At 36.4% G+C, this 25,676-nt stretch overlaps 1 protein-coding gene and 1 pseudogene across 2 annotated transcripts in view; one reads left to right on the top strand and one right to left on the bottom strand.

Annotated features, from left to right (window-relative positions):
* Positions 1 to 25,676, top strand: part of NFAT5 (nuclear factor of activated T cells 5) — a 123,044-nt gene that overhangs the window by 33,335 nt on the left and 64,033 nt on the right. The window contains exon 3 of one of the 2 annotated variants that reach the window (XM_063110536.1): positions 23,132 to 23,257. In XM_063110536.1, coding sequence (XP_062966606.1) covers positions 23,132 to 23,257 — 126 coding nt within the window. Of the gene's footprint in view, positions 1 to 23,131; positions 23,258 to 25,676 lie in introns of those variants that run through there. The other variant, XM_063110533.1, reaches the window with a different exon arrangement.
* Positions 8,101 to 8,818, bottom strand: LOC134389571 (acyl-coenzyme A thioesterase THEM4-like; annotated as a pseudogene).

The following is a 25,676-nucleotide window of genomic DNA, read 5'->3' as shown; positions in this document are numbered from 1 at the left end:
GTCTTAGCCACCTTTCGGACCCCTTTTGCTTGTCTGCTGTCCTCTACTTCACCCAAGCCAGCTATCATGGTCATTAACTCATAGATAGGATGACAAATGTATGGGTCCAGTATGGCCACCAGTGACTCAAAGGACGTTGACGGGGCATTTTGCAGCACTATGTCTCTCATGCTGCCTGTAAAGTTTTCATTGTCTGGGCCACGAGTGTTCACATTAAACATGAACTGCCGCATCCCAGCTCTCGAATGATTTGGACCAGCCTAGCATACGTTTGCCATTTACTAACAATCTTGGGCAGTTCTCCAGCATTTGCCCACATGGTTTGGGCAGCTGCATTCAGCCAGTCCATCAAGGAGTGATTATCTAGCCCTGGTGCATACCTGTAGCTATTCTGCAGCCATTGCCTCAGGGACGGGTGCATGGTGATGGAGGCCAATTTCTCCACCTCCTCACCAGAGCACATTACACTATCCACCCCTTGGTCCCATAACCGCAACAGCCAAGCAGCCAGGGTCTCCCCATGTTTCTGCCTTAACTGTCTCCCCAAGTCACCCAGTTCAACCTGGGTTTACAGGACATAGGTGGTGAACTGGGTCACCTGTGGATCGCCCACTGGTTGTCCGTCTGGTCCCATAGGCTGTCCATGCCTCAGTTTCTCATGCACAACAGGTCATGCCTGGAGATGCATGGTTTCCCCCAACTCACCACTGGGTTGATCATCTTCCCTTTGTGAGGGTCAGGAGTGGCCAGTCGCCTCACGTCATCCTCCAGGACATCTATCCATGCTTCCAACAACTCTGCTTTCTGCTTCATATCTGCCAGTAGCTGCACATCATCTGCCAACAACTCTGCTTTCTGCTTCAAATCTTGATCAACATGCAGCAGAGTGAGCAGCAGCCAGGCTCCAGTCAGCCGAAAAGTGGCCACCAGGCACCACACGCTCAAAGACAGCCACATTTCTTCCCCCTCCCAAGGGGTTTTCTGCTGTAGTACCTGGTCTGTGCTGCCTTGCAGTACAGTGTGCAGCAACCAGGTCCCGGTCAACAAGAAGGTGGCCATAGGGCACAGCATATTCACAAATAGCCACATTTCTTATTTCTTCCAAGAGCTTTTGGCTCCTGTACCTGCTCAGAGTCCTGCCGCAGACTATGCCAAATGTGGCATAATCCTGCCCAACTATGCCAATTTGTCATACTCCTGCCAATGACACCAGTTGTAGAGCTAGGGCTGGGTTTCTGGAGCTCACAGACACCTCGAGCCCATTCACAAACCCTTTACACGCAAGTCTATGAACTAGGTAACTGGACAAAAAGGTCCTTGGAGTCTTGGTTAAAGTAGGAATAGTCTTTATTCAGCACACACACATCTAAGAGCTAAGCAGTACACACAGAGAAACTCAGAAACTCGACTGCTACCGGCAAGGTCCAAAGTAACACTGAAACTGAGCAGCTGTCAGCAGAGCAAACATGCTCTGTTGTTAGATGCAAGCTCTGCTGTCAGCCTGCTTCACAAACTGCAAAACACACAAAAGCAATTAACTAGAAAGATACATGGGTGCACATACACACTACCTCCACCCACACAACTTGTTTAAAAGAAATGCCAAGGCAACCTGACTAAATTATTCTATTTTCCCCATACTCCCTAACTGAGCTTACCTTCTACTTAGGGAGACAGGCTAGTAAATAATCAATTAAAAACAGTATGTTAAGTGCTCTGAAAAGGGAAGTACAGATTGATGAGGTGGGACATAAGAGGGGTGCTCGTGTGCAAGGGGATCAAGAAGGGCTTTTGACAGGAGGTGACATCCAAACTCAGTCCTGAAATCATAAAAATTAATCATGTAAAGGTGAAGGGGCTGGGGTTGGAGAATAGTGTTCCAGGCAGAGGGGATATCACGTTGGAAGATTTGGAGGTAAGCAAGAGCTTGGTGTGTTGGAGAATTGAAAGAAATTCAGTATGGCTGGAACTATAGGGAAGCAGGGGTGTAGCTGTGAAAGATGTTCTAAACCAAAACTGGATATAAGTCCCTGAATTAGTGACAGCAGGGGTGAGAAGAAGAAATATCACAAGAAACTGGATAAATGTGATGGAAATATTATAGCCAAGTGATATTTTATAAGTTACTCCATATATCTTGTGTTTTCTGTGCACAGTAAATGGCACATGATCCTAAAAGTTCAAAACAGATAACAATGCACTACTCATCATGGTGAATCCTGGAGATCAGCTTTGCCTATCAGATTCTTTTGCTACCATCTGTAGCCTAGCTTCTCTACTCTGGCATGTTGAGATTAATTTTGCTCCAAAGAATTCTAAAGTGGGTCTTGGACCTAAAGTTAATAGAGGATAGGTAACTAAGTGGGGCACACCCTTGTTAGACCTTAATAACTCTGTCGTCTAGGAGGAGGTGTTAGGGAAAGCCAGGGAGAAAGTACGTAAGGAGGGGTGGAAATTATGATCTGTTGCTATAATGTATTTAGTTATTGACAACTTTTATTCATAAGTTTAAGTCATTAATACACTGAATATTAAAATATTTGGGAAGGTGGTCATTTATTCAATATGTATTTTGTGCCCAGTGTATAAAGAGTATGTAAAAGTGTGTGAAGAGTATAAGGAGGCTCACCATTGTTAATAAGGCATCAGGCACACAATTTCGACTTAGTTTGGTAATTGCTACTTTGAAATAATTGTTTCATGCTAAAAATAAAGCAGCAGAAATAATGAGTCCTGTTTGAGATATGTTGAAATTGAGGCGCTTGTGGGATATTGAGCACCTACTCTGCGCCATGCAGTAATTTAGATGCTGAGGATACAAAAATAAACCCTCACCAGATTATATTCTGGTGGCTGTAAACAGACAATAAACAAATAATTATAAAATGTCAAGGGGTTAGAATAGGCAAATCCATAGAGACAAAATGTAAATTAGTGATTGCTAGGGACTCAAGGGATGGGGGAGAGGAGGATGACTTCTAATGAGTATGGGGTTTCTTTTTGGGATAATGAAAATGTTCTGGAATTAGTAGTGATGACTGAACAACTTTGTGAATATATGAAAACCCACTGAATTGTACAACCTAAAAGGATAAACTTTATGTTATGTGAATTATATCTCAGTAAAAAATGTCAAAGAGTGAAAAAAATAAAACAGTGTTAGGAGGCATGAGAAAGTGATAATCGGGGGTGCTATTTTGTATAGAGGGATCAGGGTCCTTCTTAAAATGTTGCCTCATTTGTACAGAGACTTAAAGGAATTGAAGGAGTAAGCAATGGGGATATATGGGGAAAGAATTTTCCACTTGAAGACATTGAGGTTGGGAAGGTTCTTGGCATATTTGAGAAATAGTAAGAAGGCCAGTGTAGCTGGAGCAGAATGGGTAAGGAGAGTTACAGGAGACAAAGTGAGATATTAGAGTGCTAGATCTGTTAAGGACTTTGGGTTTCATGCTGAGATGGGAGCTGAGGAGTGATGTCATTGAATTAGGTTTTAAATGGATTATTCTGTCTACAGTGTAAATAATAAACTAAGTAAAAGGGAATCAGGAGGCATTTGAATTAATTCAGGCAAGTTGATTAGATCAGGATAGTAGTGGAGGTAGTAAGTGGTGAAATTCTGGATAAGGAGAGAAGAATGAAAAGGAAGAAGATCGAGGATTCATTTCTCTGGGAAAAAACAAAATATGTAAGGGACATGAAGAGAGGAGTAGACTAAAGAGAAACCAACAAAGGAAGAAAAGAACAGAAAATAGTGGAGAGAGGAGTTTCCTGAAAGCAGGAGTGGTCAGCCATGTCAGAAGTTGGAAATAAGTCAATTAGGAGTTTATTACTAACAGAGCAATTTGAATGGAATGGTGAGAATAGAAGCCAAGTAGTAGTTGATTGAGTAATAAATGTGAATAGAGGAAGTGGAGGCAGCTAGTGAAGATGACTTCTGCTGTATTAAGGGTGGTCGTGAAGGGAAGGAAAGGAGGGTGGAACTAGAAAGAGAAAAATAGGAATAGGAATCTTTTGTGGAGTGAGGGAGTTGAAGATAAAGGACAGAAATAATTAATAGAAGAATGTGTTGGAGGAGCAAGGAAGAAAAGATGATATAGTACACAGGGTTGCCGCTTTTCTTGAGCCAAAAGGGACAGAGGTAAGGATAATTTGTATCTGGAAAAGTAAGTATGGGAAATTTATGTCCTATAGCCTTTTATTCTCTCTGAGAAATGAACAGTCAGTTGCCAAGAATGATAGATACAGGGTAGTGGCTTTAAGAGAATCATTGTGGGGAATTGGGGGGTAAACTTGAAGGGAATACTTAAAAAAAAAAAGGCTCCTGAGCTGCTTTGAGGAAGATCATGAATTCATAGTGATACTAGTCTGCATGCTTTGTTTTTCTCCATCAAAACTTAGAAGCTGTGGTTCAGGAATATTGAAGATAGGTGGTTAGGGTTGTTCAGGAGACACCTACCAGTTAGAAATTTACAACAACATTAATATTAATTATATTAGCTATATTATATTAGTTATGCTTAATTATATAATTAATATTAATAGCTGTATTAGTCAGGGTTCTCCAGAGAGACAGAATCAATAGGGTATGTTATAAATATATGAGAAGGAATCTATCTGGGAAATTAGCTCACGCAATTGTGAAGAAAAGTCCCACGATAGGCCTTCTGCAAACTGGATGCCAGTAGCGTGGCTTAGTCCAAGTATGAAGACCTCAAAACCAGGGAATCTGATGGTGTCCTTGGTGTAAGTCCTGGAACCCAAAAGCCGAAGTCTTGAGCTCTCATGTCTGCGGACAGGAGAGAAGAGTGTATACCATCTCCAGTGGGGATATAGAGAGAGCTTCCTTTTTTCTCTGACTTTTGTTCTCTTCTGGCCCTCAGCAGATTGGATGGTTCCTGCCCACATTGAGGGCTGGTCTTTCCCACCCTGTCCACTCAGGCTCTCGTACTAATCTCTGCTGGAAACACCCTCATGGACACACCTAAAAAGATAGCTTTACCAGGTTTCTCAGCATTCCTTCATCTAATCAAGTTGATACCTAGAATTAACCTTCACAATAGCTAACATTTGTTTAATTCTTTCTAAGAGCCTGGGTCAGTGCATTCTTGGATTATTGCATTTAATCCTCAGGACAACCATATGAAGTGTAGATAACATCATTACTCCTATTTTACAGGGAAGAAACAAACTAAAAGTTACTTCTCTGGGGCTGTATAGTAGCAAGCAGTGGGTCTGGGATTCAAATGGAGGCAATTTGGTACCAGAACCACACACACCCCCCTCCCTGCCCCATGCTATGATAAATTTGTGTCTCCTGATTGGGTGAGATTTTAGGAGACAATGTATATTTAAAGTGTCTAGCACTGTACTTGGTAAAAACTAGTAGTTACTCACATGGATTTTCTTTCCTAGTGGGAAGAGTGATCCTATCGAATTAGGTGGCACTTGGTGGTCGAATAAGGAATTGTTTATTTTATTTTATTTTTATTTTTAATGAGGTGAAATTCATATAATTTCACATAAATCAACCATTTTAAAGTGAACAATTCACAATGTTGTGCAACCACCACCTCCATCTATCTAGTTCCAAAACATTTTTATCACCCCAAAAGAACAGCCCATTAAACAGCCCATTAAACAGTAGCTCCCCATTCCCTCTACCCTCATCTTCCATCCTTACCACCCTCCCACACCCCAAGCTCCTGGCATCCACCTGTCTGTGTTCTATCTCTATGGATTTACCTATTATATTTCATATACGTGAAATCATACAATATGTGACCTTTTGTGTCTGGCTTCTTTCACTTAGTGTGATGTTTTTGAGGTTTATCCACTTTGTAGAATGTTATTAGTTACTTCTTTATTTTTATGGGTGAATACTATTTCACTGAATGGATACCACGGTTTGTTTACCAATTCATCCATTGATGGACACTTGGTTGTTTCGACATTTTGGCTACTGTGAATAGTGTTGTTGTTCACGTGAAGTGTGTCTTTATGTGAGTACCAACTTCCAATTCTTTTTGAGTATAAGAAGTATTTTTTTAAAGAAAGTGGCCTTTATTGGATTCTTTAACCCTTGGTGTAGGGTTGGAAAACTCACGTACCTACAGGGCACAGACATTTTAATGTAAATCAGTAAAATTGGCTGAATGGTACTTTGGGTAACTGGAGAGCACATGAAAGGGGAAGGCTCCAGTTTTCCTTGTCGGAATAGAGATTTAGTGTTGCCAGATCATGTGACTCATCAAGAGAAACCAAAGATCTGGATTTTATGTAAAATATTATTTTTAAATGTTTACAACTAATTTAAAATGTTTTAAAACATTGTGTAGGCCAAACGGAACACTTCTGCAGTCCAGATATGTACTGTAGGAAGTACAAGATCTGTAGAAAGGAAAATGGTGTATTTTGAAGTAAAATTAAATTCATCTTGAAATGGGCATGTTTGCTTTGGAAAAGAAGAAATAATGCCCGTGGATTATCTCAATAACACCTCTTCAATGCACACCCTTTTAAGGGTAGGAATTATGGCTTTCATTTATGTTAGTAGCACCAATTAATATGTTAATAATAGTTTTAGGTATGTTGTACATATTATTTCTAGTGCTCACAACTCTACAAGGTAGATAGGTGTTATCACCATACTATAAATGTGACAACTAAGACTTACTATGGTCAGTTTCTTGCCCAAGGTCACACAAAAAAATAAATGATAGAGCTATAATGAAAGCCCAGTTCTGACTACCTTTGCTGTTTTATTATGACTTGCTACTTATCTCTTATTCACAGTAAACAGTATTGGCATACTGACACGAGGATCAGCTGCTTTATATAATGATTGTAGACATTTCCAAGGAACCTATGACTTTCTCCTTCCTTCCATATCCCCTTCATGCAAAAAAAAATTACAATAATATTTAAAATGCCTACTGATCATCTGCCATATATAGTCGTGACTTTGACTTTCTGATCAAGGCAAATGAGAATTCATATGCTTTCATTTAAAAATAAAACTGACAACCTCTAGTACTAGAACTTTTATCCCCTGAGTTTTAATCCCTTAATTCTACCATACGATATAATTGGCCCTTTAAACATTAATAGGTACAGAAGGATTTCTTACATGCCTCTTAAGGATCAGCTTCTAGAGCATAGCCACTGACAAATAGAAACAACTGAATTCTCTTCTAGAATACATTGAATCCGTCCCACTGAAGTCCCCCCAACTTTTTACTTCTTCATCTCAGAAATTTATTTTGGTCTTCTCATTTTTTGTTTTCTTTTTCTCTCATTTCAGTTGAAGAAATTCCCAGTCTCTTTTTAAAGGCACCTTCAATTTCTGACTTGATTCTGTGACATATTTTTCTCTCTTTTATATTTTTCTACTCTCCTTTTTTATTATTCCCTTTCATGTGTTTGTTTTCCTCACAGCAGTAGTTCTCAAACTGCTTTTAATTATGGCTTCTGTAGAGGGACCTCTGCATTTGATATAATTTCAAAAAGTGGCCTGATGCTTAAAAAGAAAATTAGAAACCCAATTTCTTATTAGTAGTATAATCCTGTAATAGTGCTCTAGAAAAATTGTTTTGTTATATTATTGCTATACTGATCTCAACTTCTTCACCATCCAGTTGTCCCTTAACCCTTTGTTAGTGTACATTCTCTAGGAAATTCATTTATGATTTCATGATTGTCAAACCTGATAGTATTTTTCTTTTCTTTTTGTTATGATTTAATCATCACTTTATTGTATACAAGTAATCATAGTCAACACTGTACCTCCAAAATATGTATAATCAATTATGTTTTAATAAACAACAAAACATCTCAGGAGAACCAAACACTTATCCTAAGGAGACACAAAGACCTACTGATACTGTCCCTCATAGGCAACGTTTCTGTCTTAAAAAGTTTAGAAAGAGGAAACTGAACTGGAGTTATACGTAGAAGCCTGTTCAGGAAGGGCAGTGTTAGCAGGCTTCTCCCCTATGGGGTATTCAGCAGTGGGTGAGCAGAGTAGGTGTGGGGACAACTGCTTCTTCTGTATGAAGGAGAACCTTATGCAGAATGGTGTGGAATTCACCAGAAGCTCTTTTATATCAGACTTTTATCAGGATCCAGATTTATAAATAAGCCTGTTGTCTCTGAGTATAGCGTCTTCCCATCAACACTATGAATATTACAGGAAATAAAAAATTTCCTTCCAAATTTATCAAGTTGGCTATTTAGCACAACAGTAGAACAAAGGGGAATGGGTCTTTTAAAATTGATGCTGAGATTGGCAGTCATGACAATTCCCCTAGCTAACACTGCAGTCATACCAGCAGTAGCATCAACTATGGTTGCAATGGTACCTCCATGAAGAAATCCAGGTGCTCCTTTCAGGTAAGGATCTCCTTGAAACAAGCAAACTATCCTTTTCTCAGCATCATTATGGAACATCGCATATTCGAAGCCCAGGCCATCCTCAAAGCTTCTGGTGGAGAGTTTGCCATGTACCATTTGTTCTTTCATAAACTTTGGGTCAAGAAAATGGGTTTTGAAGTTTTGAATCCTTTGAGAAGATTCACCTTTATGTGAAGGCAGACGTTTCCAGGAGCTGTCTTCACATTTCTTCATGAACTGGTCAAAGAGGAGTCTTAAGTCCTTGCTCCAGTTGGGGCTGGGGAGAGAATGGCCCCCTTCAAGTGAGTTTCTCAGAAGAAAATGACCTCCACGCGGGTCCTGGCTGGCTCGCAGGCGGGCACGTGCCTCCCCGCGGGCCGCGCAGGGCCCCGATCGAGCGCAAGCGCGCAGCACAGATCCGCAGCATGGTCCCGAGTGGCAGCGGAAGTGATGGTATTTTCTTAATTGAATCTTTTATATGTCCTTTCTTTGGATCTTCAAGCTTTTCCTCATTATCGGCTATTTTCCTTATACTGTCAAGCCTACAAAATTTCTTTTCATGCAATGTTAAAATAAACCCTTTGTCCCTATCTCCTTAAGTATCCTTTTCCTTCTCTTTGGAAGGACTTTGTGGAATAGTAGTGTATATTTCTGCTACCCTGCATTTACTTCCTCACTTACATTTGGACTTCTACTCTTTGCCTTCTGGCTTCTATCCCCATTGCTCCCTTGATACTTCTTTGGCAAAGGTATCAAGAAGTTTATTTTGCCACATCTAATAAATTCATTATTTTAAGTTCTTCCTTACTTGAACTAAATGAGACATTTTCACTTTTGGCAGTCCATTCCCAAAACTCTGTTCTTTTTTGACACTATACTACTACGCTCCAGGCTATCCGCTGACTCTTTTTACTAGCTTCTTTCCTGGCTTCTCTTCCCGTTTTGATTCTTTTGCCTCTTTTTCTTTATATGGTCTCTCAGCAACCTTATGTATTCCCACAGTCTATTTTCTTGCACACTCACGCACTCATCAAATAAGTGCCTGTTTGTATAAGACACTGTGCCATTGCTGGCAAGACAGTGTGAATGAGACTGACACAACCACTGTCTTCATGATGTATGTAAACTGGCAATTATTGAACAATGTGTGATAAATATGCTGGTGGAGAAAATGCATGGGAGGGATACCTAAGATTGGAGTGGTCAGGAAAAGATTGTAGGGAAGAAGTAACAGTTGAAAAAAGCTGTAGAAAGGTCAATGTTTCAGGCAGAAGCAAAGGCATTTACAAAGAAATAAAGGTAAGGATGTATATGGCTGAAGAACTGAAAATCATTGTATCTTGAAAATGTGGAGGGAAAGAGAAGAATGGAGGGATAAGGCTGTGGGGTCATAAAGTAGGCACTCATAAATATTCATTCAACAAATATTTAATTAGTGCTCTTATTTTATGACTTTACTGCCACATAATTATACATTTTAATAGCCTAGTTTTCACTACTGCTGCTATGAACAATCAAAACTAGGTTTTAGAAGGTATCTGAGTCTATATTTGCTTATTGCTATTGACCAGTGTATGATAGGTTGTGCTGGCTGTATTACTAGATCTGACTCAAATGGCAACTTTTCAGAGAATCTTTTGTTGATTACTCAAGACCTTGGCCTCATGTCTCTGGTCTTTAATTATAATCATTGTCAATATTGTACAGCCTATTTTTATTCTCTAAATGTTTCATATATGTGTTTATTTAAATACACACATTCATTTATCCTATTCCAACTAGATTTTTAGTTCTTTGAAGGCAGGAACTACTTTTAAATCCTCCTTTGTGCCTAGAGTATAAAGAATATACTTATTTACGTACAGAGCATTTTTGTACTTTTACAAGACGAAGACTCATTTTTTTAAATCCAGTGTTTTTTACATAAGGCACATACAATATTTATTGAATATTAAATTAAGTAACCTGAAAAGTCTTCAAATCTATTAAAGGCTATCAAGTAGAACATGGTAATATTAATTCTCCATCCTCTCTGAGGCAAAGAACATATCGACATTAGTTTAAATTACAATAGAATAACTTCTGCTTTCAGCAAAGATAGATTAACAGAGAGGCTAGATTGGCTCTTCTTCGGAAGAAGAGTTTTAGTTCTAGAAACAACTAAAAAGATAAAATATATAAAACAATGATTCTTTTTATATTTAACATCAGGCAGTGAAAAATAGTGATTCCTGAGAGAGAAAACAAATGAGATGAGTCCTACAAGTGACCTGGCTTGCTGCCTGGAGAAAGTTCCCAGGCTGTGGTGCCAAAGGAGGGAAACTAAACAGAGCCTGGCAATGTCTTTGAGTTGAGGTGGTAGAGCTAGGAGTCTGGAAAAGCTAAGATGGCTAGAGTTCTCAGGTCCCAGTACTGGAGAAAAGAGATAAGTTCATAGAGAGAATTCTGGAGATCTGCAGAGAGTCTCCATAGAGTATCCAGTTGAGTAGTGATCATTGCATGCATGTGGGAGAACCAACCAAGGCTGGGAAAAAACTGCCTGAGAGGATGAAAGGGAACATGCTCAGAGCTCATAAAGCGTTAGGAGTATAGCCTGTTTGCACCAGCCAGAAGAGAAAACCTCTTATTTCAGGGGTTTCAGGTATTTTTCAGAAGGGTCTTGCCTTATTATTAGGGAAAAATTAACCATGGACTAAACACACTCTAGTACTGCTTAACAAAGTTTAAATGAAAAAATTGAAAGTATCGAGCTATTTCCAAGTAACTGAACCATATCCTAAAATAAAGCTCAAGAATATTTCTATGAGTACTAAAATATTCAGCACACAACAAAGTAAAATTCTTAATTTCTGGTATACAACCAAAAATCACCAGTCATGGAAAGAGGCATAAAATTACAACACCTAAAGAAGCGAAAAATCAGTATATTGAAACTGATCTAGAAATGACTTGTGGGGTTTTTTTGTCTGCACCCATATCCTGTATGATTCCTTTTATGTAAAATTCAAAAACAGGCAAGGCTACAATCTATGGTAATAGAAGTTAGAAGATTGGTTACTTCTGGAGAGGGTAATACCTGGGAGGAAGCATGAGTAGGGATGCTTAATCATCTGGGTAGTAGTTATATGTGTGTGTACTTTTAAAATTTCTGCAAGCTCAAGACTTAAGATTTGTATACTTTACTATATGTGTATGTTATGCTTTCGTAAAAAGTTAACACACTAAAAAAAAGGAAAGAATCCATTCTGAAATTATGATATATAATATTTGTAGTGATTATCCATTTTTATTTATATATAGTTTATAGTCAAAGCACTTTTCATTTACAGTATATGATTATGCATATAAAAGTACTTTGTAAACTCTAAATTGTAATACTATCAGTTATAATTTATTTTTAGGACAATTTTAAATTTCTATAGCTGTTTCTTTGTTTCTATTTATGGACCACCTTGTGGCACAAAGGATTGCACAAGGTACCCTTTCATTTGCTATTGTAAAATGACAACAAAATCTGTCAGAATTCATTAGACAGGTCAAGATGGCAGAATAGATGGTCCCCAGCATCACTCTGTTCCACAAATGAACCAATTTATAACTGTAAAAAAGCAACAACAGCCAATCTGGGGTCACTAGAGCTCAGGGGAAGAGGAGGAGAGACCTACAGAGTTCATGATGGCAGGAGAATCCACGATGAGAGAAAGAAAAAACTCCTTGGAGAGTTAGGGCTGCTTTAAGGCTGGAGCTGCTGAGCGCATGGAGCAGGAACCAACAAAAGCCACAGCTGTGCCCTTGGATGGAATTGCTTGGAGGTGGCAGGGGAGAAGGGAGCCTTGGTGGCTCCCAGGACAGCAAGACCACTAATAGGATTCCTGTGGACCCACACAGGAGTGAGGAGCCACAACAACTGAAAAAAAGGAGCCATTCAGAGGCTGGTGAGCCATCACAAGGGGCCAGTGCATGGCCTGTCCCATCAGAAGTGTTTGCAGCACGGGTGGTGGGGGAGACGGGCCCACCAGGAGAACACTGGGACACGGCAAGGACAGCCAATCTGCTCCCCAATCAGCTCAGGACCATTCAGAAGAGATTGGTCAGGAGTATGGAATTGCATGGGGTGAAGTTTGATGAAGACTCAGGCCCAGATCAGAGTTTCTATGCAACCCAGGTGCACCAGGTCTCTAGAGAGCTGGAAATACCTATAAAGTCAACCATTAAAACCTGAGCTGAACAAAAAGCCTTCCCTATGGAAACAGCAGCAAAGCAACAATTTATCTCAACCACACAGTTCAAGTACTGTTTCCCACAGGAAGTTCCCCCATTTTAGAAGTAAGCAAAGGACAAAAATTAGTTCTGGCCCAGGCACACCACCAGCGCCTCAGGACCTGCCAGGGAACCTGAGGTATGGAGTTGGGGACTGGACCCCCCCTCCCACAACCAGGCACCCCACCAGCGCCAAGGAGCATGCCAAAAACATCACCTTCATGTGGGTAGCCCACCAGAGCCGCCACAATAACCATGACTGCCATGAAAGTGGCTAGACGCCACAGCCAGCCAGTGGAGTGTATTGACACAAGGAGAGTCACCAGCAGAGACCAAAGAAAAGAAGAGGATGTCTCTCTCCACAAAGCCCATTCCAGTGACAGAAGAAGCATCTGCTCTATGATAATATTGGGGGACCTGAAAACACCTCTCAGCATTGGACAGATTATCTAGGCAAGAAGTCCACAGAGTAACCATTACTCTTTCAGAGGGAGAGAAGAAATCTAGGGTTATCAGTGGTGGGAAGGGGGAGGGAGAGGGGAATAGGGAAAGATTGGACAAGGGGCATAAAGAATAAGTACAATTTGTAACAATATATATATAGTAGTAATATTGATTTGATCAACATATGTCAACATTGAACCCCAAAAATATGTATAATCAATTATGATTCGATAAAAATTTTTTTAAAAGTTCATTTTAAAAAAATGGCTTTGTCCATTGGTAAAGTGACATCTAGTTAATAAAGCACAATCAAGCTATTATTTTTTTGTAAGAAAAAGTATTAAACTTTCATATAGCAAATATTATTTGTATTAGAGAATAGCCATGAGATGCCCTGGAGGGCTACCACATGCCATCAGTGGGTCAGTTTTACCCATTGAGAATCTTTGGCCTTTGCCCAATAACAAGAGCTGTGCTAATTTGTTTCATTATTTTAGGTATTACTTAAGTCTACATGTTTCAGACCTAAGTATCGAATATCTTAAATTATCTATTACCATGTGAAATGGCAGTTGTCATTTTGGTCAGGAAAGATACGTAATATTCATATCCTCTTTTGGATAAGTAAATATAATTGTTTTCTCCCCAAGTTTTAAGAATTCAGGTAATCTGCCGAAGAGGGTGGTTCAGCTCTTTTTTGCTATTCTTTTCTAGACTCTTAGTGAAAAAACCCCCAAAATTAGTCAGCAGTGCTTAAAATAAAATTAGGCCAATCCATTTTCACTCCATGGCTGAATTTCACACTTCAAAGTAATGGCTCTTAGCCAGAATCACCTGTGGCCCTTTATCCAACTGTACATTCTGTGATCCTATTTCCTGTAAACCCTTAAGTAGTTCTGTTATGGAATCCCAGGCATCTTCATTCAGGGGGATTACATATTTTCACATAGGATTCTAATATTCTTCGTTGATAACCAGTAGACACAGGCAGAAGTAAGAAGTAGTGAACTTGGTCATTAGTTCATTGCCACTTATTGTAGAAAAATATTTTTGATCTCTGTAAATATCAGCTTATATCTCAGCATATAAGGTTTGCAGACTTCTGTTTCTTATTGATAATGTTTGTGTAGAGTAGAAAAGATGAAAGTGAGCCTTGATTTCTTCAGTATTGGTTTGAAGGAGGGAAAAAATTCATGTTATATAAATAGAAAAGAAGAAAATTGATAGGAAATAACTTGTTTGAGGCTTTAAAAAATCACTGAAAATGAAGACCCTAAGAAATGAAAAGTAATTTTTGTTTATTCATCAGAGAAATGGTGGTTTAGATGATAATGGGATGGAAATTGGGAGATGGGATGTGGGAGGATAGGGTATTTGGGTTAAAAATATCATAGAAAAGTGACATTTTTCATTCAGATGGTAGGATATTTTGATAATGATTGCATTGAAAACAAGGTGGTTTTGAGGATTTTTGTTTGTTTAATTTTTCAAATTTTCCTCTCTAAGATTCTGGGTATAAAAACAGAATTTGGGTAGAATCAATTTAGGTAGATTTTTTGCACATTCATTCATTCATGTATTCATTCGTTATGTGCTAGGCACAATAGTAAATGAAATAGGTGGCATTTCTAACTTCAGTGCTGTTTCTAATTGTTAGACAGGAATGCTGGGGAAACAATTTATCTTTCAGTCAGCTATTCTCCTGCTTGAGACCCAGCTTTATCCAGGCTTGGCTCTGCTAAGCAAGTCATAACCAAATTGGAACATAATTTTCTTCTCTGTGAAAACTGAGGGTTATACCAAATACTTTAACCACTTCTACCTGTAAAATTTTATGCTTTTTATTAGAATTTTAGATTAATCCCAAAAAACTACTTTCATTCCATCCATACCGTTCTTTCCTTGCCCTCTATATATTTGTTCTTTCCTATCTTTTTTCATGTTTAGCACCTATGTGTTAGTACATATTTCAGTGGCTTTTATATACTTTCAGTCAACCTCACTGGACTGTAAGCTTTTTAAGGCAGAAATCGTAATTTGGCCTCTCCCTGTCTTTAGTAGCTTCACTCATGTTACTCTTTCTTGTAACTTCCATGCTCTCACCTAACTGAATTACTTGAAAAATTAGAGTAAAAATGCTCTTTTTGTTTGGGTTTGCTTTTACAGTTCCTCCTCTCTTTTCCTAATTCTGTCTGCTAAATATCAATTTCAGTGTTTAAGATTGACCTCAGATGTCACATACTCTACAAAGCCTTCTCTGATTATTCACGGATAGTGTTAAGCGTTTTCTCTTCTCCCCTTGTGTAACACCCTATACTTTTATTAAAGCACATACTGTCTTATTTTAAACTTGACTCATTTTATCCTCTGTAGACTCTGACCTTCATAGTGATTTTTTTAAAAAAAGATTTGTGTCCCTAGTTCAATGTAAGAGCTAAGTAAATGTTGAATGACTGTTTAAATTAGTTACTGTTCTATCAAGTTGAAGGTGATAGTGTAGAAGAGATGGTATAGCCAAAAATACCGAACCTGTGAGTTTGGCAAATAAGGTGTCAAACAAGTAAATATAACCAAAACATAACAATAGTAGTGTAATTGTAACCAAGACTCTGCAACCTTTCTCTACCAAAGTATTTGGTTTTGTTTGATTTGTTGATTTTAAACAGAAATTGTGGCAAAAGTGAGAGGGAGAACATTGTTGATTATTTTTTGATGGCCAGATATCCAAACATGATGACATGAAATAAGCTTTGTTTCCTTTGATATATTCATTTCTTTGCAAATTGAGATTTTAAAAAAGTAAAACTACCATTTATGGAGCTGAATTTTTGGAATACTTAGTAATTAACTATTAAATTTTTAATGAAATATGTGCCTGTATGTACTTTTTGGAACCATCTTGAACTTTTAAAAGAGTTGTGAGTACAGTGCAAAGAACTTTTTTCTTTTTTTCTGAATCATTTAAGTTGCTGACTTGATGCCCCATCACCTCCAAATAATTTAGAATTTCCAACAAACAAGGACATTCTCTTACATAATCACAATATAACTACCACCCCCCCCAAACCCATTAATATATTTTTTCTGTCTAGTCCTCAGATCCCATTTAGGTTTTGCAAATTGTCCCAATAATGTCCTTTATAGCAAAAGGGTCTGGTTTAGAATTACATGTTCATTTAGTTGTCCTGTGTCTTTAGTTTTCTTCATTCTGAAATAATTCCTTGGTCTTTCCTGGACTTTCATGGTTTTGATACTTTCAAAGATTATAAACCAGTTGTTTTGTAGAACGTTTTTCAGTTTGGATTTGTATGTTTCCTCATGATTACATTCAAATTATACATCTTTGGCAGGAAGATCTCAGAAATGGTGTTGTATTCTTATGTTTTCCTATCAGGTGGCATGCAATTTTGAATTATGTCATTACTGATACTTACTTTGATCGCTTGATTTAGGTGGTGTCTGTCACACGTCTCTACAGTTACCCCCTTTTCTCCTTTGGAATTAATTAGGATTTTGTAGAGGTGTACTTTGAAACTATGTAAATATCTTGTTTCTCATCAAACTTTCAATTTATTTATTACTGTTTTATATCAGTGTGGACTTCTACATTTTCAGTAGATTATAATCTGTTACTATTATTACTTATTTACGTGCTCATATTGTTTCATATTTGGCCAGTGGGAGCCCCTTCATGCTGGCTTCTGTATTGTTTTGACATCTTCCTATAATTCTTTGAGTACTTCCTTACCTTTAGCAAAACGACATTCCAAATTCATATTGTTCTTTCCCTGTCCCAGCTCTGATACCACCTATTTCTCCCATAAGCTCTGGATACTTTTTGATGGAGAATAGTATTTAGAAACTAAAATCTGGGTATTAGGTATGCTTATTTTGCATGAGCATACTTTAGGGGTACTGTAGCTCCTAGGTCCTTTCAAAGGACAGAGATAGGGAATATATGTATGTTTATATATTTGCACAAATGCATACATACATACATTTATGTTTGTATTTTTCTGTCTACATACTGGCTATCATGAGTTCACACCAATACCTCCAGTTGCAACTCAATACCACAAGGTGTCTTTTTCTTCTCCCTTTCTATGTTTGTAACTCCCTTGTTTGACAGTGAGAAAGACACTTGATTTTCTTTAATCTTAATCTACTTACTTAGTTGATCAATCTTCCTCTGTGTAACCAATCTCCCATTGCCACTGCCTGCCTCTTTCTGACACATTGATACCCTAAGTACCCAACTTGGATTTGCACATTTAAAATTACCTTAGAACACTAGATTGGGAAAATAATAAAATACAATCTAGAAGAAGTGATATGACTAAATATGTGACAGCAGACTGGTAAATTGACTTAAACGCAGAAATTGAGAAAAGTTTGTTAAAACATAGCACCACCTACCAGTTATTCTTGGACTCTGTAATCTTTTAGAAAACAGGGCTGGCCCGTGGCTCACTTGGGAGAGTGTGGTGCTGATAACACCAAGGCCAAGGGTTCGGATCCCTATATAGGGATGGCTGGTTGCTCACTTGGGAGAGCGTGGTGCTGACAACACCAAGTCAAGGGTTAAGATCCCCTTACCAGCCATCTTTAAAAAATAACCCCAAATATCCAGTGGATCTGCAGCCAGTACATTTTTCCAGCAGAGATGCCAAGTATGATGACTGTTAAGTCTGAAGTGTTTTTAACAAAATGAATGCTGTCTCTCTTCAATGCAAAACTATGTTGGCACGTTAGAGATGCCAGGCACTTTATTTTAGAATGTCTGACATGAAGTCATAGATAACCTTGAGATTCACCAGCTTATTGAGATAGTTAATGGAGAGATGGGAGAGTAAGGCAATTAGTTCCCAAACCATTTTTTGAAAAAGCTTTTTTTTAACTCTTTCAGGTGCCTAGAGTAGCTTTGAATTTAGAGTTAAAAAAAAAAAAAGTCAAATCTCATATATAAGACAAGATAAAAATGTTTACAAGTGGATTTTTCAGTATTATGTTTGCATCTGATATCAGGGAGCATTCATTATTTGAGTAACTAATATCTGTTCTGAGCATTAGTTCACTTTTTGTTACATTTTTTAAAGCATTCCCAATACAAAGTAACATTCTTTTTTACCACAATACTTCCATTTAGCTGCTTGCTTGATAACTGAACAGAAGCATCTTGTTTACAGAGCTTTTTTCCCCCTTATTATTTGTCTCTGCATAGATGTAAGTCAGTAGTATTAGTTGTATACAAGTTTATTTTATTGCCTGAAAGTAAATAAGATAGTCTTGAGAAAGGTCATAAAGTAGATGGGCTATATGACAATTTTGGTCTTTACTGTCTAACCCCAAAGCATTTGAACACTGAATGCCATCTCTCATGTCAACAAGGTTGAGATGGGGATGAAAATTCCAAGAAGGGATAATAACTTAGAGTCCTTTTTAACAGATCATCTTATTTAAGTCTTAAGCAACTCTGTGAAGCTTTGCACTATCAATGCATAGTACTAATTTTATTGTATTTATTTTTGACTTGATTATATATTTTTAGTAAAAGGAACACCCATGAACCTATTGCCCAGCCCAACTTATTTCTCCTCCTCCTTTGTTCTATCAAAAAGAAACCACTGTCCTAAACCTTATTTTTATCATTCCCTTCTTTTGTTTTATCACGTTTTTTTCATTTTTTACTGTAACACAAGCCTCACATTTTTATTGGTAAAGCCAACCTCATAGTTGCGATTAAATGAGAAAATACACAACAATCTTTGCACAGTGCCTGGCCCCCCAAAATGCTTAATAAATGGTGGCTGTAATTGTGTTATTAATGCCATTATTTAGCTGAGAGAGAAGAGCAAAAAAAAATATGTCTTTTCCAGCTGTTTCCTTTGGTTTATCTTCCTGGGCTCTTCTGGGGGAAAGTGAGGGAGTATGGGAGTTCGAGATCTTTTCATCTCTTCCTGGAAGAAGCAATAACAGAATGAAGCAGTAGACAATGGGATTTGGGCAATTTGCAGTTACCGCACAGAGTGCCCAACTGAGTAGAAAAGAATATATAAGCTGCACTATGAAGTTACAAAATTTCCCCTTCTCTCTCACTGTTGTGTGCCCTCAGGATAGGATTTCTGTCTACTTTGAGTTTGATGCACTGTTGTGAAATTCTTCTGCCTCTCCATAGCCAGTGTAGAAGAATTGGATAGAATTGACCCAGAGATAATTAGGGGGACATAAATGGATCAATTAGAGTTTACAGAATGACCAAGCAAACCAGCCAGTCAGGCCATTTTTACATTGTTCACCTTTCCATCCAGCGCTGGGAAGCATTAATTTGTTTTCAATACCTGAAAACATTCATTTCATTCCTCCATTTCCTCCTTCCAACTTCCCTACGCTGTGTGCTATTGCACCAACATGAGACAAATTCTTACTCTTCTGAGCTTGCTCCTCTTTTTGCCTAACTTCATTTCTTATACATTTATATTTAAAATTTATGTTAATGGAATTATTATATTGTACTTGCCCTAATTCTACTACGTAGATACTTAAGCAGTGCTCTTATATTGGTCAATTAAATTCGTAGTGAATCATTAGGTGAGTTGATTAAATATTATTGTACAAATTATTAGCATTATTAATAAAAAATATTTATAAGAAAACAATCACACCAATCTTGGCAGACTGAGGAAAGAATTCCTTAGAAAACAAAAGTAAAATCACTTAAAAAAAAAAAAAGAGGAAAAGAGCGAGTGCATGTAAATGTATTGCACAAGAGCAGTTTTTACCAGTTTTTACATTAATCCTTATTAAATTTCATCTTATTCCTTTGGGCAGATATTCCAGTCTTTCATCATTTGTGATGAATTATTAGATACAATCCATCTCTCTTAAGGCTATGTCATTCTCAAATTTGACATCCTTGTTCAAGTTGTTGATATGATAACCACCTCCCTCAGGGTTGAGCCTATACAATACATTTTTGGGTGCTGTTGCTTAGAAGCCATCTGTTTTATTGTCTACATTTCTTCATCTTATTCACAAGAACTTTTTAAGATTTACATCACATATTGTACTGTATTTAGGATACTATGGCCTGCAGCATTTTCCTGATCCTCCAGTAGAAGAGCCTTAGAAGATAAATTAGTTTGCAGCTCAGCTTCTTCATAATTTTGCTTTTCACAAATAGAAGCTATGTGAAGAGATATTTTGGTCCATGAATTTTATCAGGAACATTGTTAGATTCCCTGCTTGCTCTTGTGCTTGTGCAGTTCTCGTTTATGCTTGTTCTATTTCTCTTTCTCACTCTCTCCCCTTTAAAAAAAAACAACAAACAGCTTTATTGATATATAATTTACAAACCATAAAGTTCACCCACTTAAAGGTGCAATTCAGTGGTTGTTAGTATATTTACAGAGTTGTGTAATCATCTCATAATCTAATTTCAGAACATTTTTATAACCCCCAAAGAAACCTTATACCCATTTCACTTGCCTACCCCTGGCCCGCTTTATCTCTCTGTCTCTTTCAATCTAGAAGTGACTTTACTTTTGTTTTCCAAGGAAGTCTTTCCTCAGAAGCTGCCTTTCCATTATGGATTTCCCATTCTCTTTCTTCATATTCTGTTTATAAACCTAGAATTTCATTCTTCCTTTATCTGTCCTAACTGATTTAAAAGATAACAAGAAAAATAAATATTGTGGCATAACATGAAGTAGTGAGCACTTTCTTAGGACCATCTGTCATTTTCATAGACTTAAAGTACCTATGCTCTTTTTCAAGAGTTCTTTCATTTGCTAGTGGAGACTGTAAAAGTGTTTTATTTAGATTGAATTTAGAACTTGAATGACAAAAGTATTAATAGCATACTTGATAACTGCTTTAATCTTTGGGTATCTGATGGGAAACAGATTTAAGAGAAAGGCCAGTATATGTGATCAGGTTGTACAGTTGTAGCTTCGAGGGAACATCTTTGAGGTATTAGGGTTAAAAAAAAAAAAAAAGTATAAGTCTTAGGTTGTTTGAAGTAGCAGAGCCAACCCAGTTGTGTCTGAAATCAGAGTCTGTGCTGGTATGGACTGCATTAACTGCTACTTCCCTTGGATAGATAGGATAAAACTTCTGGCAAGACTGACTTCTTTAATTTCCAAGCACTTGAGTCAGTTAATAAGGGAATCCATGCTTTCTACACCTTCCACTTGACTTTGCATGTTACTTGTTTGTTTGGGGGGGGGAGGGGCAGTTTTTGAAGAGGGCTGGGATATATAACAAATTCTGTATTTAGTTACTTTCCAATGTAATTTTTAGTAACACTGTCTTTATAACTCTATACCTCTAATAGAGACTCAACATTATACCCTTCTTTGGGAAAGGTGGAGTGCTTTGTTTTGATTTGATCGATTGATTTTAATAATTGGAGAAGTGGAGAAACAGTCCTGACTGGTGAAGTGATGTTAGTGATTGGGCTATTACTAGGATAACCATTTTTTTCCTTGACATAAATGTTTCTTTTTATCTAAGCCATTTTTTATATTCAAATTTTATTTTTATTTGGACAAAAATAGACTTGAGTATGTTTCTCTTTTATATTTAAGGAACTCTTGTTTTCAATATGGATTGAGAAAGATGATTGTACTAAAATGAATATTTGGTGATAATGGCATTTCTGTTTTAATTAGGTTCTATCTCTCTTCCCCCCATATTGTTTGAAAGATGGGAGTAATTTACTTAAGGCTTTTAGCAACACTTTAACAAGCTGAAGATTTTCAGTCAGGGCATATTATATTCAGATGGATGCCAAATTTGCCAAATGCTTTGAAGATGAACATTTTGAGTGTTAGGTAATAGGGTTTTTCAAAAGAAACTTTTAAGTTTATGCTTTACTGTGAATGAAGATCATTTAAGAGTACAATTTCTAATTTTAGCTTTGTTTCATGACCTTCTTCCTTATCCCTACCCACATCAAAGTTAGGATACATACTTTAGTGATTAACTGGGAGGATCAAAGTATATGAATTCAGTAATCAGTTAACTAAAAGTATTGTCTGTTACCCAGAAAAAATGTCATATAGGGCTACCATTGTGTTTTTAATCACTCATACAGATAATTAATAATCTTCTTTAATTGTTGGAATATTGGGTTTCTTGAAATAGTATGCAAGCCCCTTAAGCTTTGTGCCTCAGTTCTTTTGAAAATAGGTATATGCTTCTAGCTGGTCTCTTGAAGTTCCTTCCAACATTGATTGTACTACCTTTAGAGGATATTTTGAGAATTATTTCTGTTCAAAAACAATCATAACCACAAAATAATTTTTGTAGATATAAATCAAATTTTATGGACAATTAATGTATTATAAAATACTTTTAAAAGATATGGATTCTTTAATTTGGGATACAAAAGAATTGTAACCTAGTGTAAGTATTTATGCTTTCTGATTTAGCAGTATCCAATACCTGTGCCTTTCTGGGGTTGGAGATGCCTCAGAGAGTAAAAGGAATTTCCTAGAGCCATGACATTCCTTTCTTAGCTTTTTTTTTTTTTTTTTTTTTAGCATTTTAGGGAAAAATGAATTATTATAGTGTTGAATTAAATATTTGCTAAAGAGTGTTGGGTAAAAAAGCAGGATTAGACTAATGGCACTAATTGGAGAAACCAGTTTAAAGCTGATATACACTAGTATATGCTATGTCATATGTAAAGGATGGTAAATTGCACTCATACTATTACAAAAGTAGATATTAAAATATCTTGGGTTATTTGGCATTTCTTCTATTCTGTCTAGTTTTATCCAGTTTCAAAATTTGAACTTTCTAGAGACTATCTTGAACTTAAAGAATAAAGCCAAGAAGAAAACATGGGGCAGAACTAATGGCAAATTTATTTTCTTTAGTTCAATAAAATCATACAATGAACGAAAAAATATTTGTTAAGAACTCTTTATAACATTTTATTATATGAGATTAATTTTTTATTTCATGCACATATAATTAGGTTGCTGACTGACTCTTTTAAAAAAATTTTTTTCCTCCTGTTTTGCCTCCACAGAGTCTGTCTATGATCTTCTCCCAAAGGAGTTACAGTTGCCTCCATCTAGAGAAACATCTGCAGCATCCATGAGTCAGACAAGCGGTGGTGAGGCGGGCTCGCCTCCTCCAGCTGTAGTTGCTGCTGGTATGCATTCCATTTTACTTTATTAAGGAAAATTAGGGTATAATCTGGCCAACATGAACAGTGCTGGCAAAGTTCATATCAAAAAGAGTGTGATTTGAGGATTTGTTTAAATAGGTTTTAAAATATATACTTTTAACCTTAAAATTTTAGAATGTAATTTTTATTTCCTGATGTAATTATTATTTCTTTAAATTTTATAATTTAAAATAATTAAATTCTTATAATTATTATTATTTCTTTAAATTTCACATTGGCACATCTATAAGTGCCATCTCCTAAAATGGACCTTGTCTTCATGTATGGGAACTGGTTTAAAGCTGTTTTGTTGACTGAACATAAAAAGGTTAAATACCAAACTGTGGATTGTTTGATTTTCTATTTAACAATTAGTTTTAAAGACTTGATCAAAGTGAAAAATATTTTACTTTGTGTGATCTGGAAAGGACTCAACCACTCAAGTCTCTTTTCTGTTTGTAGCATGTTATTTATTATAATCTTGTTCTACATTTTAAAATATATGTGACATTATACTTATTTTAAATTCATTGAAAGTAATGGAAGATTTGAATACAATATTTTTTAAAGATTTTCTAATTTCAATGAAAAAATGTAGAAAGTAATATTTGAAATTTATCAAGTTTATTTGTACTCAGCTCTCAAATCATACACTTATAATGATATAAAATTGGTTCAAATTTTTATTTTGAATTAGAATAAGATTGACAGATAAGTTAATAGAAAAAAGTCTTTATTAGTGATAAATTAGTATGAATGCTTTCCATAATACTAGTTTGCCCAACTGTGATTCTAAAAAGTTGGGAAGACTAATGTGTTTGCTTTAGAAAAAGGAAAAAAATTATATATATATTCTAAAGTTTTATCTGTCCTTCTAGTGAGAGGTTTCTTGCCTAATATGATACCTCTCATTTTTAAAAATGGTACGTAAAGTCCATTTGAAACTAAACTAAATTCTTTTAGTTTCAAAAAGAGAACAGTGAAGCAGAAGGTTGTGATTTAAATGAGGATATTGGTACTATAACTTCAGATATTTTTCTCATATGCATTAACCTATGTACCATTAACCTTGTATACCACTCTTTACCAAGCTGTATAGTGCACTATGAAGCCTTCCTGGTTGAGGACAGGAGAACTTTAAATATGGCAAAGAAACTTATCAGCCCTACTCACTGTTCATGTGTTGCCAGACATTTTCTAACAGTTTCTGTGGATTTAATTGTGAATGAGTGAAATTTTTAGTAATCAAATTGATAAGATGACCTGGTTCACTTTATAGTCTCTGGGTTCTAAAATGGTTCTTAATATTTTTTCTAGAATTTCAAGTTTTAAATCTAGTTTAAAAATTGTATCAGATAATAAATATGAAAAAGATAAAATATTTTTAATGAAATATTTCACTTTAAATCCACAGGTAGAAATTGACTAACTGATTTATTTTGTATCTTTTGAGATTGTTTTTTAGACATTTTGAATCTGTATAGAACTAAAAGTCTGTTTCTTGTAACTTGTTGACAATAGATCCAGTTACTAAGCTGAAAAAATGTTACTAGGTTTGGAAAAAGAACAACTCTTCCTTTTTAATAGTACCAAACTCAACTTCAGAAATTCTTCCTTGTAAATATTACAAGTTCTTGAATTTGGGTCACTAATGAAATGTTAACCCCCCCCCCCCATATATTTAAAGCTATGAGTTGAAGAATCATGAAAATAAGTAATTTGGTTGAAGGAAGTATTCTGAAGTAATAAATTATCTTGAAATTATTGACATTGTAAAGATGATGAAGAGAATAAGGAGGTAATCTTGACAGTTTTCTTATATTCACACATAGAAAGTTTCTATGATCTAAAACCAATCTTGTTTTTTTTAACATAAATTTTCTTTTAGTAATCAACATAATTTATTCTGAGATTCTAATGTCTTATTGCTAGAAAGATTCCTTTATCATATACCATTATAGATAAGAGAGTATAAATTACAGAATAATTATTTTAGGAAAATCAGTTAGTAAATATCATTAAAGTCACATTTTTATTTGACATTTTAATATCCTTGGTGATATAACTGTCAAAGAGAGAGACTTGAGTATATTACCAAGTTACTCAGTGTTTTCTTAGCCAAAAGACTAGATGTGTAGGGAAAGGCTCATTGATTTAGACTTGTGTGAGTTTTTAAAAAATCTATAGCATTTGTAGTTTAAATATGAAATGCATAAAAATGATGACTCTTGATGTAGCTAATTCTTCAGAGTTTAAAGGAGCGGGATTGGCTGCTATCAGGTATGAGGGCCTGGTGGGAACAGACTTCTAGTTCTGCCATAAAGGTTTGTGTTTCACAAGTTTGAAATCAATTTAAATTTTAAAATTTAGAGGCTGGGCATATGCATGTTCATGGACATTCTTC

This window comes from Cynocephalus volans, chromosome 10, assembly GCF_027409185.1.
Source record: "Cynocephalus volans isolate mCynVol1 chromosome 10, mCynVol1.pri, whole genome shotgun sequence".
In the NCBI taxonomy this organism is placed as follows: Eukaryota; Metazoa; Chordata; class Mammalia; order Dermoptera; family Cynocephalidae; genus Cynocephalus; species Cynocephalus volans.
Note: the sequence above shows the minus strand (reverse complement) of the source record. Positions and strands in the feature narration are given on the sequence as shown.